This window comes from Aquila chrysaetos, chromosome 8 (assembly GCF_900496995.4).
Source record: "Aquila chrysaetos chrysaetos chromosome 8, bAquChr1.4, whole genome shotgun sequence".
NCBI lineage: Eukaryota > Metazoa > Chordata > Aves > Accipitriformes > Accipitridae > Aquila > Aquila chrysaetos.
In genome coordinates this window covers 12,451,971-12,473,114 of record NC_044011.1, presented here as the reverse complement: position 1 = coordinate 12,473,114, position 21,144 = coordinate 12,451,971, and the positions used below count along the sequence as shown (strand labels likewise).

At 39.0% G+C, this 21,144-nt stretch overlaps 1 protein-coding gene across 1 annotated transcript in view; it reads right to left on the bottom strand.

Moving 5' to 3' along the window:
* Window positions 1–20,885, bottom strand: part of ADGB (androglobin) — a 121,052-nt gene extending 100,167 nt beyond the window's left edge. The window contains exons 1-2 of the mRNA XM_030023512.2: window positions 20,694–20,885; window positions 2,196–2,346 (exon numbers count right to left, since the gene is read on the bottom strand). Of these exons, the coding sequence (XP_029879372.1) occupies window positions 2,196–2,346; window positions 20,694–20,884 (342 nt within the window). The 5' untranslated portion in view covers window position 20,885. The remainder of the gene's footprint in view (window positions 1–2,195; window positions 2,347–20,693) is intronic.
* Window positions 20,886–21,144: the final 259 nt, after the last annotated feature.

The window sequence follows — 21,144 nt, the reverse complement described above, 5'->3', positions numbered from 1 at the left end:
GTGTATTCTGTTTATCTTCTCTAGACCAAACAAGATAAAGAGTTTCTGGGAAAGAAAAACTACAATCCTTTGAGTACTTATGATTAAATGAAGGCAAAAGAAAACACATTACAAAAGTATAAAAACCAAACACAAACACAATTGTTTCATTGTGTAAGTTCCTTCAACATATCAAACTGCAACAAACTATTTCAAAAACCTGAAGGAAAAAAAGATAAGTGGGCAGGGGGCGGGGGGAGAACCTTTTAGGAATACTTGTTTTTCTGAAAGCTTAAAGGAAGCCTTGTAGCCTGGACCATACAGAACTGTATTAACAGAGTTTATATTCTGCTTTCAGAGACATCCAACCCTGACTACATGGCCTAACAGGAAAGTTTAGCACTTAAACACTAGATAAACCAGCAAAAGGAGGCAGGTGAGAATGACATAACACTATGCAAAGAAACAGTAAAAAACCAGACACAAACCTTTCTTTAGTTTACAAGTGCAAAAATACTTCGGAGAAGGATACTGTAGTTCAGCTAAACTTGGCTGACAAAATCAGGTTTAACTTATCTTTTATTTAAGGTGGCTATAAAAGACAACTGCCCGGTCTCAGGAGTTCATATTCTAAGGACAGGAGCCTCAACCACAAGTTCTACAGGCAAGACAGGCAAGAAACGGGCACAAGACAGCCAAGGTCAAATGCACAATCTCAGAAGCACACTGCACTGTCCTAACAGAGGCTATTGTGTAGGGGTGTTTGGTAAAAGAGCTTTAGTATTACAAGGAAAGAGATCACTTCCAACTGATTCTGTTTCCTGCACAAGAAAATAGGATTGTTTATATTCATGTTCTAAGTGTACTCAAAGGTATTGGATGCCATCACTAACTCTGTTTCTAACTGAAATACCCTATATGATGTTGAATTCTGGCTAGCTGTTTGGATCAAGAGGCCATATTAGAAAATTCTTTAGATCTGTAAATTCGTCTGCTGTGACCAACATATTTAACAACTCCTTTAAACATGTAAAAAGAGCAATGTTTCATATAGCTTGTGGCTGAAGAACTGAATGGTCTAGTAAACACCTCAGAATACCTCTTATGCTAAAAAAGAAGAAAGATTTACAGTTACAATTATTTTTAAATTTTATCTATATTATAATAATGTCTGGCAGACCTAACAGATTAGTGCTAGATAAATGTTTAGAGTACAGCCCAAAGACACCAAATGTGGTAATGGAACAGAAGAAAGACACAAAGGAAAATTATTTACCTGTCAAGTTAATGGCAGCACTCAGCATAGAACCTATACCTTCCCTCAGAGGAGCTCTTTGGCCCCATAGGGGTACAATATATTTAAGCTTGGGACAGGGAAAAAAAAAAATCTACACATATGCAACATGTACATAGCACAGAAGAAAACATACAGAAAAAACATATGAACAATGCAAAATCTGCATATAAAATAGATTATTAAGCATGATATTAAATGGATTTTAAATATCACTTAAAAATGCTAAGTTTAAGAAACTCTTTAAGAAATAATTTTACTACTACTCTACATAAAATGCATGTACATTCTGTATTGATAAACAGTTTGAAGGAGTAAAAATCCAGATGAGACTTAAAAGTCATTCCAACGTTGGAAAGACTGAGGAATTTTTCCGCATCTGGTATGCGCTTACTTTCTGCAAAATAATGTTATCTCCTCAAACCATTCTCTCCACTCTACAACTGCAGATATTGTTTCACATGTCCAGAAACTGAGGTGTGCAAAAGAAAAGACTTCAACATCCGCTTTTCCCATAATAAAGATGGGTGCATTTAACCTTTTGAGGCCCCAGAAACTGCAGTGCCCAGAGAAGGGATTGCTCTGACATACTACAACAGTTCAGCTGTTCCCACATCCCCAGTTTTAATTATGTTATGAAATAGATTTTCGGGTTGCATTTTTTTTTAAACCATTAATGTGCACACGTTAATGCACACACATATGTTAACAGTTCATTTAAGAAGCAACAAATAAACAATGCACAATATTTTTAGTTTATTATTTTAGTTTAGGAGGGAACTATTTAAACTTATTGAAAAGATATGATTGAAAATTAATATATTTCTCAGTAACAAATTATTTTCAAGTTGTGACAAATATTCTATTAAATACAGGTATAAAAAATGAAGTGGAAATAATATATATGTGTCACACAACTTACTGAAATGGGACTTTTTCCAGTTTTTTCTTTCTCTTTTCCAACTTTTCCAGTATCCCATTTTTCTGCATTGATATCCGCTTCATTCCATTCTGGCCAAATAGGAAATCTCCACTTCTCGTTGGAAGCACCTACATGGGAAGACATAGTTGCCCTGGGAAACAAACAGATGCATGAATAAAAATGAACAGGCAAGGGTAGTAGGAAGATTTTTATCTCATAAAATATTCTTTTTTTAATGTACTGTAATGAAAATTTTAGTGTTAGTAACTACAATAACTTTCTGGCACTAAGATAAGCAAGCCTATAGAAGTGCTAGATGGTGTTACTAGGTATAAACCAGCAAAATATTTAAATGCATTTATATGAGGAATCCTGCTGAAGTAAATGGGACAGCTGAAGCACAAAAGCAGAATCCGAGAGCAGTTTCATCCTTCTTCCTTTTCCCCTTTCCTTCGTCTCCTCTGCCAGTCCTAGCATTCACAACCCAATTCAACTCTCTTCTTTTTTTTTTTTTTTCCTGACTTATTTTCTTTAACCAACCAAAAGGAGCTTGCCATGGATAAATGACATGTTGGTGAAAAGGACTCCCACTTCTAGGCACCTGTGAGCTGCTAGACCAGCCAGTTCTGTCTCCAGTTAGTGTCATTCTCAGGGCCTCTTTTGCTACCAGCACTTTCATTACCCTCTTCTTGGGATTCACAACTCTGGTAAAAAGTTTGCTGAGACTGCAGGGATTTTCACAAGACTAATACACAACGTGTTCATAGCTACCAACCAGAACTAGTAGTACCTGTGCATGTCATTTTTGCAGTGCGTACGAAGGGCTAAAAACCTGAATTAGCTAGAATGAGAACACAGCAGCTCCTTCCTCCTTAACTACCAAACCTGGAAGCAGACAAAGTATGTCCAGGTCACATCTTAATTATATTCTCCCAAACCCACTGGCAATAAACTGTAGATCTTGTCTACTCAAAAGAACAAAGGGAAGAAGCTGCAGGGACCTGAGAATCAACCAGGCATCAAAACCTGAGCAAAAGGGTTTAAATTAATCTTTTTGCAGAAAAAACATATGAACTTCAACTAGTTGGAAAGAAGGGCTAAGGCCAGAATTTCCTCTTTGAAACTCAGCAGTGTCCTACAGCAGAAATACAGTATTAGACAGAGAATTTTTTACTACTGGAGCCTTAACAATATACTTATATGACACTTCTATTACATTATGTACATCAGCTATAAAAAGCTAACGATACTGTAATTTTCTATTTTCTTTCCTTAAATCACACACTTATTTTAATATATATATTTTTTTTTTTTATGAAACATCAGAATTCCTACAAATATGTCCAGGAGATTGGGAAGATAACAGTGTTTTGGGCTACAGCTACCGAGCTATTTTTACAAACTGGTGCCAAGAAATATATTTTTTAAAAATGAAAGCTTAATTTCTTTAGCAACTGCCATCTTTAGGAGATTTGAAAGGGAAAGCTTCCATTTTTTTAATATTTGAGAACAGGTTTTTTTAACTCCTGGCCATATCATTTCACGTGGATATTTATACTGATATACAAACCATCAGTGATATCATATAAAACCATACTCACATTTTAGATTTCAGAATTATAGCTCTCTCTTAAGATATTGGTGAATCCACAGAAAAAAATGAGCCCTGATTATGATTTACAGCATCACTCAGATTGCACAAAGCATTTGACACTTCAGATAAAATGGTCACAGTGTCATAATTCACAAATGCTCTTTTTTAGTTGTTGTACACAATATTAATTCATTGTTCCTCTATAGGTGCAACATTAATTATGACTACATTCTAAAGACAAACACAGACTACATAAATGAGTAGTCTGGCTAGGTGAAAACGGCAGGTACCAAGTGACACCTGAAAACATTATTAAGCCCTATCTCCCAGAAGGTGGAAGCAGGGGCAAGTCACTTGGGGGAACAGAGACATTGCTTAAGTGTAGAGCAATGAAATTACAAAAACAAAAGCTCAGCTGGAGTCGAAATAATCAAAGGACATTAAGGGCAAGGAAAAAAGCTTCTACAAGTACACTGGCAGCAAAAGGAAGACCAAGTAAGAGAAGTGCATGTCCACTGCTTAATGGGGCAGGGAACCTAGTGACAAAGGACATAGGAAAGGCCAAGATACACAATGCCTTTTTGTGTCCTGGATTTTGTTGGCACACTTGGCTCTCAGGCCTCCCAGTCCATGAGTCTACTAACAGAGTCTGTAGTAGTGAAGCATTATCTACAGTAGAGGAAGGCAGTTAGGAGACACTTAAGCTAACTGGACACAGACAGCTCCATGGGACTAGTTGGGATGTGAGCAAAGGTACTGAGGGAGCTGACTGGAGTCACTCCGAGGCTCCTGTCAATCATATTCAAAAGACTGTGGCAATCGGGCAAAGTTTCTGATGACTGGAAAAAGGCAAACATCACACTCATCTTAAGAAACGGTAAGAAGGAGGATCTGGGGAACTACGGTGCTTGGAGATACTTTAAACTCAAATGGACAAAGACCTAAGCAACCTGATCTAGGGTGACCCTCCTTTGAGTAGGGAATTAGACTAGATGGCTTCCAGAGGCACCTTTCAATCAACATTTTTCTGTGATTCCATAATACTTTGTTGTTAGCAATAAGGACAAAGACATGGGTAAAAATAAAGATTTCTCACTGTCTAGACAATAACTACATTCATCCACTCTACCAGTAACTTTTATTTGAAGACAGCTTGTAAAAATTCAATACCACCTGTGCCTTTTGCTGTCCAAATAAAAAATATAGCTTCTACCATTCTAACTGGAAGGAAGATGTATTCTGTGGAGTGATACCTTGCTTTGCTTTTCCATTTTTCTCATCTCAGTCATCTGTAAATGGCCTCCAGCCTCTCTCTATTATGTTTGATCTTTCATTAATGTTATCATTTTTTCTCTAGCATTTTCTTGAAGACTCAAATGATGCTTTGTTCTATATTCAATAATACTTAACAAGAATTGAAAACCCTGTAGTGTTTATCAGTTTCTTTGGATTACTAGGAATGTCTCTATCAGTTCCAGTTGTTTCAAAGAATGTGCTGTATCTGCGTTAGCTGCATGCATTAAGAAAAATGAAAACCAGAATGCTAGCTGTACCAACAACTTCAACACTTCTGATATTTTGAAACTCTGCCCCTTTCAACATTGATTTAAGTACAACTCCTGGCAGCTTCTTACATATACTTATAAGCAAAAAATGTCAAGTTAAAATTCTTACTTTTTCTACTTTTTTCCTATTTCAGATGAAATATGAATGATGTATGTAGCAATTTTAAATATTCAAGGACTAATTCTAATTTTTTGTATCTTTTTTCCTTCCCCTAAGTCTGCATTTGATCTTTTAAATATTTATAGAGAAGCATGGAAGTTTCACTCAATAATAATGATAATAACAATAATAATAATAATGATAAAGATGTTCTGAAGCCATTCCCAAAGAAAATTAAATAATAATTGCAATAATTGCTGTAAGATTTCTGAATGCTTTGGGCCAATAACAGAATAATAAAGAAGCATATTTTTAAAAAACAACAATGAGATATGGAAAGACTTGCCTAGCTGACGATCACACTAAGTCAGAGAATCACTTTCCAATAAACTTTGACATAATAGCATACCCTCAACACTAACAATGTGGAAAACATGGGAACAGTGCTGTCTGTGACTGAGATGCCTAAACTAAGTTGGGGAAGCCCAGTGCTCCTGCCTCTCAAAAAGGATGATTCAATAAGATTTTGGAAAAATTCATAAAGAACTGCCATTTAATTGGACTCCAAATATAAATAAGTGAAAAAAAGACAGCTGAATTTATTAAAATACTGTGTTTGAGTAAGGTTATTAAGAAGTTCCTTTATTGCAAGAATTGAATAACATAATTTATTGAGAATTCTTTAAACACACTAACTGACACAAGGACAATGCAAACCATTACTGGTATTTTATGCTTAAGCTGGATGCTTCATTGTGCAACAGTATTTTAAATACCAACTTACTGGCAGACTTGTTTTTAATCCTGTGCTAAACCCTAAAGGAGAAAAAGGAAGAATAAATTGCCAAATGAGGGAAACACTATGAAGTTGGCACTAATTCACCTCTGACCCTCTAAGCAGCTTCTCCAAGAATAGTGGTAAAATTGATATAGTGCCAACAGGGGAAATAGGGAATGGCAGGATAGACAAACACAACAGGAAAAAAAAATGCACACACATTGCAACCTAAGTTTTTCAGAGACTTCAGATTTAATAGAGAGACAGGAAACAGGCCCGCAAGGTACTGGAAGTGTGCTCTCTCAAGTTAAACATAGTCATTTAGTCTGTAGACATCCACACTTCAGCTGCTCACTCACTCTGTAAGCAAGACCTTGTCAACATGGTCAATGGAGTCTAGGGAGCAAATATTTTCTTCTTAAAGTAGATAAATCTACCTGTAAACTATATATGACCATTCCTCACAGAGGGAACCCAGCAACATTGAAGGGATTCTTCTCAAGAGAATTACACAAGTTTTGGTATTTAGTTTCAGAACAGCATGGCTACTCCACCTTCCTTTCCCAGTACTCACATCATTCTGGGTCACCAGACAGTAATAATTTTGTGACACTATGCGGGTTGTTTAGAATTCAGGAAGACATCATTCTTCCTATTTCATTCTTTCCTCCACATAAAGATTAAATACCCTCTTTCCTAACCCTCCCTCGCAAAAGTTAGATGCACCTTTAATCTCACTTAGCATTTTGATGCTGTCACTTTCCTTAACAATAAAACAAAACAAAACCCCTGAAAAGGAAGGAAAAATAATTAGTTTTTCACTTTTGCTTAGATGAGCAGATCTGAGGATGGAAATGAGACATCTTCTCACAGTAATTTTAATTGGGAGTATTTTAAACAGATAAAATTGTTTAATAGTTCAATAATAATGCCAGCACTGCTTCCACAATGACTCTGGGGCTTTATGTAGAAATCCGGTTGCAGCCTTGACAGATAAAAGTGCTTCAGCTTTTTCTGTCTCCATGTCTGTACTTTGGAAGTTAGGAAAAAAAACCCCAGGGATTCCATCACATCAATGACTTCTTCAGGGTTTCTGGTTAGTTATTTGCATATGGATATATCCAGTCTTATTTATTCTTTCTGCGATCCTTGTCATTCCTTATGACACAGGTTGCAAAGATGATATTTTTTGCAGCTAAATCCTTTTTCTGTTTCCATTAAGGTTTCATTTGTTTATTTCTATTGAATCTATTTAAGTTTCAAAGTTTAAGATCTGCTTTATATTATCACCCTAAGAAATCAATACGGGGGTTTTCATGGACTTAGCACAGAGTATTGGGATCTCTGCCTCAGGACTGAGATGCAAAATTGAAAGCTAAGTTTTGACTGATTTAATGAATTGCTACTCAGCAGCTGAGCTACAGTTACTGTCTACGCATCTGTTCTTAGCTAACTTCAACTGTGGAGTAAAATACATGTTTGCTTAAAGCACATTTTGGAGAATCAGAAGACTGAGCATTGGCATCTGTAACAGCAACTGTTTAAACAAACCAGCCATTTTATTTGCAGTATGATACATTTAGGTGGTATGGCATGATTTGGTATTTATATGCTAGCCTTTCTGTAGATGTCATGGTTGAGAGTTTGGTCTTCATTTGATTCACTCCATTAAGAATTTGTTTATCTCCACAGCAGGGCATTTGTTGCTAAATAACTGCCAACAGGCCATCACTTCATCCCATCTTAGTGCTCCCTGTAGGTGTTTTAAATGGTCATGAACATTACCCTTAGCATGTTTTAAAGATTAAAAGATAATCTGTGAATTTGATCATAACAATATCCCAACAGAAGACAAAATCTATTTGATGCTCATCATTTTCACCTTATTCCCTGGACAGTGTTGCCAATCTTTTACCTTTCATTAAATACTATCTATTCTTTCCATGAAATGTTTGCAACCATTACACTGTAAAGCTTAGTTTCATTCAAACCCCAGAAAATACACTATTAACATATATCTGATGTCACACTGACTACAGTTCTTGGGATGGCCAATAACTAACGGAAATGATTCAGTAACAGGACATGATATTTAGGTAACTACTATCTGGCATGTCAGTGAACAAGGCTCGGAGCTGAAACTTTTATCCTTCTTTCCTCCTTCAACTCCTCTGAATGCTCTGAACTCCTCTATATGTACAGAAGCAAGAGCAATCTGAAGGAAGAGATGGAAGTGAGGAATCTCACATATCATATTCCCCATTGGATACCAATGTTGTGTTACAGGGAGATGAGAACTGGGGGCTCTTTCCACTTACCAGGAAGCAGTAAAGAGAAACAATTCTCTTTCAATTCTCTTCTCAATTCTCAATATCCCTTCCCTTGGATTGTTCAAGCAGTCAGAAGAAACAATTTCTGGCCCCAGTAAAGGCTTTTATATTAGGAAAAAGAGAACAAACAGATGGCTCAAATTCTCCTCTAAGTGCACCCTGTGGGGAAACTACTTAATTTTTTCCTTAAGCTCTTCAGAACTCAAAGACAAAAGGCCCCTTTGAAGACCTTATTTATGGCAGAAAGTTCTCTTAACCTCTAATCACTGATTTTTATTTTTTTTTAAAGTAGCATCTAAATATCTTAGAAACCCACAGCAGAAACCATGGCAACACTCAAGTTCATAAGAATCTGGAAAGGATATGAGAACATTTGACCAAGTATCAATAACTCTGTGGCAAAATGATTTGCTCTTTTTCTTCATACCTAGTGCCATTCTTCAGAAGAGGAATGAACAGAATGAGTCATAATCAGACAATCTAATAAGCAGCTAAGGCAATACAGTCTTCTCTTTATTATTAGTATAGTCAGCAGCAACTACCAAATAAAACAACAATATGAATGTGTTGTAACTTACCATTATTTTTATCTTGGATGCTGGAGCCGAAACTTAAAGGATTCTCCGCAGAGAAAAATACACTAGTCGAAATGCTCAGAGCTCTAAAGTTTGGGGAGAGACTCAAGCCATGGATGCAGTTCAGGTACGATGAGCAGAACGAATAACTCTAAAGCGTCTAAGTTGCAGTGATAGTTGCTTGCAAAGCCTAGGACAACAGGTTTTGTTGTCATTTCACTTTTGTGTACTGGGGCAGGATTTCTTCCTCAAAAAGCACAGAGTGTTTTCTGTGTGAAGCAAGATCAAACTGTGGAAAATTAAAGTGATGATAGAAAGAAAAGATGAATACCAACTGATTATTCTATATAGGCATATTATTTTTAAAGGAGTCTAATTTGGATCACTACTTTCAAGTGTAATATTCTCATTTCTAAGCATAGCTGACATCCTTGTAGGTGTCAGACGAACTACTAATAGTTACTTCAATAATTTGCCAAAAATGAGCCTGTTTCAAATGCATGCACATTTGCTAAGAGAGAATGGTCACCTAGCCTCACATTTAGCCTTGCCAGCTAGAAGTCCACATTTTCTTATTTTTATCTGCCTGCATATTAATGGGAAGTGAGATGTTCCTTCCTGGTTTGCTTTCCATGTTATAGAAAGGGATAAAAAAAGCTACATGCCAAATCCCTTGCCCAAATTGTACACAGTGGTGTTTCCTGGACATTATTTCAAAGAAAAATTGATGGAAAGCAGTGGCCAAGGGATTGTTGTCAGCTGGCCCAAATCCTTTATGGTTACCTGGTTTCAAAAGGTGGAGGTGACAGGCCAAGCGAACAGAGTACAGACTACCATAGGCACCAAGGGGTCCCAGCTGCATCTTGCAGTCTTTCAACAAGTCACAGATTTGAGTGCAGGAAACATCTACATCCAATTTGTAGACCAAACTTCTGTTTGATCAATGCACTGTCCTTCCAAATAGCAGCAAATGACTACTGGTTATATAGTTCGCAGTTAATGATAACACTTTAAGATCAGGAGCTGTCTGTCAGTATGATAGATCAATTAAGATCTCTGTTCAAGTATAGTCAAGGAAAGCAAACAAAACACTAGGACACATTAGAAGCAGGATGTCCAGTAGAAGAAATTAGTATGACGCCACTCAGTATAATCAATTTTATGTCCTTTAAATGAAATACTATATTTGGTTCAGTTGCCCTAGCATTGTAAAAATAACTTTGGAAATTGAGTGACAGGCAACAGTTTAGAGCATGGCGGCATAGGAAAGCATAAACGTACAAAATACTGAGTAGTACAGACAAAAGTGTATTCTTTATCTGTTCTCACGACACAAGAAAAATAATGCATCTAACATAAAACACAGCAAATTTAAAACCAATAAAAGGAAACACCTGACTGCTCAGCACATAATTAGCCAGCAGAACTCTTTTACATCAGATGTGACTCAGGTGAGAATAATGATCTATAGCTTCTGGAACAGACTATCTCAAGCAGCACATACCTCTGTCAAACTTAGGACAAAAAAAAGAAGAAAAGGAACATGCCACTTGGGGGATCTTAGTTCCATTCCACCAAGCTCTGTGTGAAAAATCACTACCAACACAGGCACAGAGCATCCACTTGTTCTGGTTGTCCTCCAAGGCAGAAAGCTGAGGATCTCCTTCCAAATCCTTCTTTACTGTACCTGATTCAAAGAGGAATCTGAAGTCATGTTTCCCCATATAATTGTACAGCACCTTAGAAATTATGGAACCAGTAACTTTTCTCAGTTTGTTTCTCCCAGTGTTTCCTGCTAAAAAGATTGAGCTGGCCTTAGATTCAGCTATAAGAATGTTGGGGAGATTGTAGCACCTATTTCCACAATAGAGTTTGGCACTCAAGTATCTTTGAGGAACATGGCTTGTGTTTTGCTCCTTTCTTTGGCATTTCTTCCTTGTTGGCTTCTGTAAAATCCTTTTGTGCCTTCTGTATGGCACCTGGGTAACTAACTAAGAACTAGAAATCTCTGCATGGCAGAGCACCTCAGTACTTCTGTGGATTTAGGTCAACTCATTTACAAAGCACTTAGCATGTGTCAATAAGAAAACCAGGAAATCCCATTTCTTCAGCAGTGGTTACAGAGAGCTCACAGAAGAAGGTAAAGACCATTCTGCTTAAGCAGGTGAATAATCCATTGCAAACAGAGTCTCTAACATGATATCTTAAGAATGCTCTCCAGTTTCAAAGCACAATTATTATTATTTTTCTTTTGGCAGTGCTTTTTTCTGCTATATAGTTCTGCTGAAAGCTGCTTTTCTCTATTACACTGTTCCTGGTAATAGAAGTCTAGACTTCTATTGCACAGTCTGATTGCACAGTCTCCAACCAATGGCTCGTAGAGAGTGTTTGCCTGCAAGATCCTCTGACATTGCTTTGAGTTCCACAGGAAGAAAAACATAAAACTAAGACCAGTAGGGAGCACAGCATTTAACATGATATTGCCACTGGTATGTTACTTAATGTTTTCATGCCCATGAGTCTATGAAGTTTGAAATCTACAGATCAGGATAGGCTGAGCTCTCAGAGGTTCATTGTTTTAATTAGAATTAACTAGGAAAACTAATTTGAATACATAATTTCCTAATTAAAATGTAATCTAGTTACATCAAAAATTCAACTTACTGGTTGGCTTATATGCTATTTTAATATGTTTATCATATTTACTTGGGGAAGAACCCATTGTCTTACCACAAAGCATGAAACTAAAAAAAGTTAAAGGCAGAAGAAAAGGAAAAATAAAAAGTACTAACAAATTGACTATATAGATTAAAATTGTACTGCATTTATACACCGAAGCATTTCAATGAATGAAGCATAGGTGCTGAAAGCAAGATCTTCATCTTTCTGGCCAGAAAATGCTAACACTAAAAATTCTAGGTGTGCTTAACTTTATTTCGGAGACTAACAAAAATACTGGCCTTGGAAATATGAGTTATGTACAAAACAAATAGACAATAAAAGACAATACATGAAAGGCAGATATTTTAGGCTCAGGAAGGACAATGTAAACTCTCCAGGAATGTCTCTAGTTTTTGCTGTAATTTAGGTATTGGTACATCAGTACAGTAAAAGAGTTTGCAGATGCACATTGATGCAATAAATAACTTCTGAAGAACAATCATGAACCAAAGAATTTCACCCAAATTGAACTTAAGTTTGTAACACATTTATCCACTAGCATTACTATGTCCGGGGAAAGTATGCATGTGCATGATGGTACCATTTGCTCAGCGTTTCAGATGGTGACATTTTAAGCTACATAAACACTTCTCCCTTCAATTCTGCAGCTGGATGTCCTGGAATCCTGGGCCAATACAGATTTATGTTGCTTCTGAATTATTTGAGAGAACAGGAAATGCCTTGTTGTATTGGTAATGAAAACAGCCAACAAACCCTTCCAAAAGGCTCTGGACAGCCATTCAAAACAAAAGAATTCTGTTCATCTTTGCAGTTATTGCAGTTAACAGCCTGCTAAATGAGACCATGATCTCAAAATGCCTGTTCCTCAGGATTATCAGGACAGTAGCTGCAAACTGGAAATGAACAACTGCTGCAGCTCAAGATACACCACAGCTCAGTCCCAGACTCTTGTGAAGCTTTAACTGGCTTTGGTGATGCATATGGTTAGGAAGGATGTGAACTGAGATATTTGAGATAGAAGAGCCTCCTGAGTTATCCAAAATCAGCTTTGTAGTAAGGCTATAATATCTTGTAATACATTACCAGTTACAATTGCAAAGAACATTACGAATGCAGTGAAGGTTTAAAATTCTTCACATAAATCTTCTTTCCCTTGGAAAGTCCAGTAACTAGCTGTACTGGTTTTGGCTAGGATTGAGTTAAATTTCTTCACAGTAGGTAGTATGGGGCTGTTTTGGATTTGTGCTCAAAACAGTGTTGGTAATACAGGGATATTTTAGTTATTGCTAAGCAGTGCTTATACAGAGTCAAGGCCTTTTCTGCTTCTCACACCACCCCACCAGCAAGTAGGCTGGGTGTGCACAAGAAGTTGAGAGGGGACACAGCTGGGACAGCTGACCCCAACTGACCCAAGGGATAGTCCAGACCATACGATGTCACACTCAGCAATAAAAGCTGGGGAAAGAAGGAGGAAGGGAGGATGTTCAGAGTGATGGCATTTGTCTTCCCAAGTAACCATTACGCGTGATGGAGCCCTGCTTTCCTGGAGATGGCTGAACACCTGCCTGCCAATGGGAAGCAGTGAATGAATTCCTTGCTTTGCTTTGCTTGCACGCACAGCTTTTGCTTTATCTATTAAGCTGTCTTTATCTCAACCCACGAGCTTTTGCACTTGTACCTGGATTCTCTCCCCCATCCTGCTGGAGAGGAGTGAGCCAGTAGCTGTGTAAGGCTGAACTGCCCACGAGGGTTAAACCATGACACTAGCATGCTTTGAACTCAAACGCTATGTTTCTCATAACCATAACCTCGAAACTAACTGTATTTTTAAAGACAGCCCAGTTTCAAATAAATGGGGCAGAGTTAACTATAAAATGGATAAGCCTAATCCAAAAATTGCAAAAATCAGGACTAGCATCCTCAATGCCTTTTGCCCAAAATTTTAACTCTGTTTCAAGCCTCTAGCAGAACTTAGTCAGAACCACCAAGCCATACTCATCTCTGACTGAAGCTCATGCAAGGTCATAAACATGCATAAGCATGTACATATGAATCTAACTAGCTTTTACAATAATATAGTAACGCCATCTCTCAATAACATGTATGTTGCAACCCACAAATGTAAGAATGGGAGTACTGAGTCAGAGCAAGGGTGAACTATAGCCCAACATCTTGTCTCAAACATTACGTGCAATGGAAAGCCTACAGAAGAGCATAAAGGCATATATAGTATATTTCCCTAATACTTTGATAATCTCCAATCATTTTTAGCTCAAGCACTTCCTGAGCTAGATGTGGTTGCTATGTATTTATATAATCTTCAATTGATTTCTTTTCCACAGACTGGTTCCATGACCCCATGTAAATTTTTAGTGCCCTTTATAACTTGCACTAACCAACACAAGCGCTTCAGCACACTAAAAGCAGCTTCAAGTTCAACCACCATGCCATTATTCACAAGACATTAGTTCTTGCCATTCCCAAACTTCAGTCAATCTAGCAAGCCCTACCCAAAACATCAAAAAATTAATCTGTTCAGTCTATATTCTCTAAACCACTGCTGTAGCCTAAACCTTAAGAATACTTAACCTGAGGAACACATGCTGGCAGTGGATAAAACCTCAATCATAAGCCTTGGGTGAATCCTTACCCTAGGCATATGGGAATTCAAGTATGAATTAGTAATGCCGCTATTTTTTCTGTTCTTATTGTACCAGCCTTTAATCTTAATAACAAACATCAGGTAATCCTAGGCTTTGGTGCATCAACCCACTGTACAACAGCAGTGCAGCAGCCTGCTACTCATTGCAATCCATCAGGCACACAGCTAAACTTTAAATAATTTGTTCCAGCCAGTCCAGGCTTCAGCATGTCTCTGCAGGTCCTTAAGGATCCATCAGCAGTAAATATTGCTCTTAGTTACTGCTCTCCCCAAAAAAGAACTCCAGCACCACTCTGACCTTCCCCTAGACATCTGTGACCTCTGCCTGTGCCACAATTATCCCTAAATCAATTGCCTCTCTTGGCACTGACCATAACTTCTTGCTTTTGTCCCTAATAACCCAAACCCTACTTCAGATAGATGCTGATGACTCAAGTGTAATTCAGAAGATTGTGCTCAATGGCATAGAGCTTCATCAAATTCATTTTAAAAGCATTTTAATTCATTATCCATTCTTACTAGCCAGAATCTCTTCAGTGCCGACAAAGACATCAATTCCTATTCACTATAGCCATTGAAACCTGGGAAAGATCAGATTCTCAGTAGCCTCTAATGATGCAATTAAGAAAAGCTATAAGGACAGCAGTTCTTTTGCGCTCTTCAGCCTGTCATCTCTAGCAACTGCCTAGCTCCTGAAGGGAATTGCTACCTAATTAGAAAGCAGTAATGAAGAGAGACCCAGTGGAGCATCCTGCAGAGACCCATGTGAAGTCTGGCTTAGCAAATCCAAAAGAATTTTCCTGCCTTCTCCGTATGCTCCTGAGGTCCCACTCCAGCATTGCAATATATCCACCAATAATCCCTGTTGATTTTCCACAGTGCAGATGTACTGTGCTGACTGTTGTAAGCATTTACAGGGGAAAAAGAAGCCTGATCTCACTAGAAATCAAGCAAAGTAATTTTAAGTTGATCATAATATATTGCCAGATGTTCGCACACATTACTCTCAGAGGGCTTCTGCATTAACGTTATCCACAAGAATTGAAATCATAACACTGTAATTCTTTGTGTAAGCACTGACAGGTCTCAGGATTTTTTTTTTAAAAATTATTTCTAAAAACTATTAGCCTTTTTTCTTTTTTATACTACTGATATTTCTATTCAGTATTTCAATCATTAGAGACATATAAAAACAAGCAGCATTTACTATCAGAAAGACAATATTAGACAAAAGAGAAAATATTGTTGACATTTTTATCCCTGCAACTTTGTCCAAAGTTGTGTGCAAAAATAAAACAGAGATCCTCTGGGAAAACCTACCTTGCAATTACCACAGAATACTAAACTTAGAAGGCAACGTTTTCTCAGGCAGCCTGCAAACATCCATTCCTCTTTCAGATACAGGGATAGTAACATTACTTAAGTTCTCATAGACTCACACAAAATTTGTACACTACAAGTTGTCTCTGTCTCACAAACGCACTGAACAAGCTGGGTAACAGAATGAACATAAACAGATGTCATGGAAGTATCTGATAAGTAATTGTCATATCTCCAATGAACACAGCTCCAATCTTACAGTGCGTGTGTAAGATTTACTTCTAATCTCCACAACCCACTAAAAAAAGACTTGGTAAAATGCCTTTGATAAAACATTTACGATCATTACTAACACTTGCCTACTATTAGGAGAAAATCATTACCTGAGGAAACATAGAACAATCTGTCCAACACATGGATTACCAACCAAAATGAGGACTAAGTCACAAGGTTACACTGTATAGTTGTTTTATCACTGTCTCCGGCAGTTTTTCTCAACAGTTATAAATATTAAAAGCATCAGCATTAATCATTTTATCCCAGACTCCTGTGGAATCAGCTCAGTACTCTTCTGATTTTTCTTGACAACAATGATACAAATCTAGCCTTAAGACAGAAAATTGAACATTCTCTGCATTTGGGGCTAGAATTGTACTTTCTAGTACCTGAATAACATTTGCATCTTCTTCTCATGGACCTGCAAGCACAGAATATCTTAACTGTAATACAGATATTCCTTACTATACAGCATCTTTCCATTTCCAAATAAAGAAATAACACATCAATCTATCTGCTGTCAACTGCATTGCCATCATTCTAACATCACAAATCCTATGGCAAAGGGGAAAGCACTCTAGAAGCAATGTTGAAAACTGGAAAATGAAACACAGCCTCCATTTTGCATAAATCACCATCTGCAGTTCTATGTTTTGACCATAAGCCTGATCCAAATAAAAAGCTCCCTGGAGACTTTAGCAGACTGTCATTCAAAACTTGAAACTGCCTAGTTGCTTGTTCTCTCCATAGAAATTCTGAAGCTTATAGGAGTGGTCTCCAAAGTGGGGTGTGTGCACAAGCTAAAAAAAATTAGAACTTCAGTAGTGCATGTATATAATTTATAAAGAAATAAATGTATATTGGGGGAGGTGCTCAAAAATTTTTTACTGATAGGGTTGCAGGATCAAAAAAGTTTGGAGACCACTTGCGTATAGCATGAGTAAAGAAAAGAAGTATGTTTCAATGTTTCCGTCCTTTCAGAGGGACTAAGAATGCTAAAATGTCTTTTTGGTATCAGGTTTGGGGTATAGATTCCAATCTCTCTGGGAAACAAGGGCAAGCAAGAAGAAAGGCTCTTCAAGGTGTCAAAAGTGTTCTCAAGGGTAAACCTTTAGCCCCACTGTGTTCAGTTTCCAGCTATCAACAATTTTCACTGATTTCAGCAAAACCAGATTTTTCAGCCAGATCTTTGACTAGACAGTACTAAGATGCGTGTGGGTTTTCGGCAGGATGAAGATCTTACTGAGACTAAACACTGTAGTAGAATAGAGCCTTTAATCAACTCAGAAAGCACTTACAAATTAGAGAGCAAAACAATATGATTGAAAGTGTAGCAAGTGCTGAATTCAAATTTGTAAATATTTTATTTATAGCACCATTCTCTACTGTTTCAAGAGAAAATGAGGCCACTTTTTCTGTAAATTTTTGGATTCAAGACAAGAATTTATTTACGCAAAGTTTAAAATAAGCTGTCACCAGCTTTCCTTTATTTAAATTCATTATCTACAGCTCAACAGATGCTAAAGCAAAATCTTTCCTGACAGCTTAAACAAGAAGGTTTATCAGGTCAGTTGCTGAACTTGGCAAGACATGCATTGACCTAAACCAACATTTTTTCATCAATCCATCCAAAAGACCTTTGTAATATTTCAGAATGATAAAAAGTGAGCACAGATAGGTTAGTCAGGAAATTAGTTGCTGTATCAGAGTTGCTGAAATTTTAGATTTTTTGTGTCACAGATTTCCTGGTTTCCCCTTTTACATTACCAGCATTTCTGGTTATATATATATATATATATAATATAAATATTAATTGATACAAACACAAACAGTGGTAGTTCTGTATATTAAAAACTGTTCCATCAAATAAGAGGGTTGTTTTTGGTTTTGGTTTTGTTTTTAAAAAGGTCACTTCATCCCTTCATATGCCTAAATATCTTTCAGGACAATAAGGCGTCATATGGAAATTTATACAGCACATACACTGAAACATCTAGACCTTTACTGCTAAGACTTGCTCCTGTTTACAAGGGCACTCTACATCACAATGGTAGAGCAGATAAACCAAAAGACATGCTACAGTTTAAACAGAAGTTACGTGCTTAATGAAAAAAATTAATACAAGCTATACATTCTGTGTTTTGAAAGTTCTGCATTACAATCAGGCTATTGTGACAGTTTCTTCCATAGTTTAGTAACATAAGTCACTAAGCCACCGTTAGGACATCTTCAAGCTACTACATTTTATGTGATATAAAGGGATAAAATAGCCTTAGTGAAGGGAGTAAACATTCCTGTGCTCTGATTACTAGCTAACGTTGAATTAACATTGGCATATGCTAGACATTAGTTGCATTGCAATTAGTTGATAATTGCAGAGTGAGAGATAAATCATGTTTCCTGGCCTTTGCGTCCAACATGAGATTGCAAATAGAACACGAGCGTTATCTTCTAGGTTGCATTTCAGAGGTGTTTCAGTAAAACTTATTATTCAAATAGTTTGTAACTAAATAGTCTCATCTCAACTTGATACAGGGAAAACAATTTTCTAATCTGATTTATCCATCCTGGTTTCATTTAATAAAGCCTAAAGTAACAATGTACTAAAGAAAGAGACAGATACTGTTCTAGATAGTCTGATACAAATTACTCATTTGAGAAGAATGATTCTTTTACAAGTTATTATGTATGATACAGGGCAGAATTAACAATTTTACTATATAAAAAGTACATATTTTTAGACCCTCCATAAAAAGATGTATCTTAATTTAATGGAACAGCTAGAAAAGTTTCACACTGTAAGAATGCCTATTGGGCGACAAAACCTGAAATACTGGACAAAATCTTCTGGGTGACAGCCCACTCGGTTTCACATACACTGGAAAGTAAGAAAATACTTCTTTTCCTCTAACAGTGCTAAAAAATAAAAGTGTCCCTTAGAGCTTAGATATCATCAGATAATTTTTTATAAACTGCTTGAAGCAGTAAATACGAGGGGCTGCATGGCTGTGGCCCAAACAAACAAAAAGAAGAGTTACTAAGCAAAGGGTTGCAGTGAGGAGAAGGGAAGAATTAGAGATACTGGCTGCCTGCAACAGCAGAAAAGTTATCAAAATGGGAATCAAGGTGTGAAATACAAAACAGAAGTATGAAAATATGAAATAAGAAGCTACTTTGTAGCAAAGGGCTGGGTAACTGGATATGAAATAAGAACAAAGGGGCATTTGAAGATTGATTTCAAGAGAGAAATAAGTGATACAACTGAATCCTTTATTTATGGAAGGAAAAAGAAGAAAAGGGCATGAGCAGATCCATCAGATACCTTTTTCATCTGAATCCTGCCAGTGCCACGTGTGCAGGCTTACATACTTTAGGATGAGAAAGCTGCCCAAAACATAGAAATAGAACTTGCAGGTCAAAATAGCAACAGTGAAAGGAAGTAAATGTTTTCTATTTATTTATTTGTCTTTGCAGGAAGAAATATACATCTTCACAGAAATACACAAATTCACACTAAATACCTAGCAAATAGTGAATCATTTTTAAATATCTCAAGAGATGCTACTTACGCAGAAATACTTAAGAAATGAATATGAAGAATGATTTTTGTCCTCAGATTCATTCTAACATAAAGCAAACATTCAAGGCATAGGGAATTGTGCTTCCCCCCTGCAAATGAAACTGATGTGCTATAAGCGTCGTTAACCCTTTTGCCCTGAAAACTTCAGCTAGCTTAGTTCCTCTACCTGATGGAAACGAGGGTGTGTACTCCCAAAATTATCCCCTCCGATTCACAGCTTCGAGGTTCTTTTAAACCCAAAGAACCCTTTCAGCGAACGCTTACTCCTCTCCGCTCCTGACCGTAAGTCAAATGCTTCATTCTGTGCGCCGTGGCCCCACACGCTGCCCCTCGCATGCAGAAACAGCTGCGTCACAAAGCCAGGCACCCACCCGCCTACCGTGGGTTTCTCGTCCCTACGGCTCTCCTCGAGGTCCGAGGCACCCTGTCTGCTAGACCGGCCACGGAACAAGGCACCCGCAACGTCGTTTTGGCAGGATGACGCTACCGGACAGATGCATGAGAAATACCATCGGGGGAAGAAAGCACAACTTCCGCGCAGAGCTGGGCCTCCAGTTTAACCAAACAAACAAAATAAAACAACAACAAACCAAACCCCGCCTCGTCTGTTGAATGGAACCGCTTTTAATGAAGCACCCATGCGAGCCAGTCAACTTTCTCAGCCCAAGTTACGCGCACGCACAGGCCCGTGGGCAAGCACCTACGTCCAGCCTGTGCCCGCAGCCACGAGGCCGTGACACCGACGGGCGGCCGGCCGAAGGCTGCACCCCGCCGCCGCGGGCCTTAACGGCCCCCCGGGCCCGAGGAAGGGCGGGCGGGCGGCCGGCAAGCCCCGGGAGAAGTTTCCAGAAGGCCGCGGGGGCGGCCGAGCCGCCTGCCCGGGAGCGGCCGCAGCAGAAGCAGCAGCAGCCCCGGCCGGGCACCGCGGTGTGCCCGCCCGCCTCGCACCCCTCGCACCCCGTGGCCGGCCGGCGGCCCGCGGGGGGCGGACAACCCTTCTCCCGCGCCCTCCCGCCTTCCCTCCCGGAGCTCTTACTCTTTGGCGGAGGCGCCCAGCAGCCCGGAGCTGTTACGGCTGCCGAGCTCCTTCTTCTTGCTCCCCTTGGAGGCCATGGCCGCGGGTCCCGCCGCGTCCACCGCGTTGCCGGGCGACCCAGCCCGCCGGAGGTAGCGGCTCCAGCGCCGCCCCGCGGCCCAGCAGCCCTGCGGCCAGCGCCCCCCCGGCATCATCCCCGTCCTCCCGGCACCCGCCCCGGCCCCGGCGGGAAGGACCGGCAGGCGCCCCCCGCCGCGGAGGAGGAGGGCCCGCCGCCTCCGGGCAGCGGCCGAGGGCTGGCGGCCGAGGGCTGGCGTCCCGCGCCCCGTCCCGCCCGCGCCCGAGGGCGCCGGAGCGGGGGTCTGGGGCGGGGGGGGAGGGACACGCTCCTCGCCGCCGTCGCCAGGCTGAAGGAACCTGAAATCCGGTATAAAGCGCCTTCGCCGGTAAA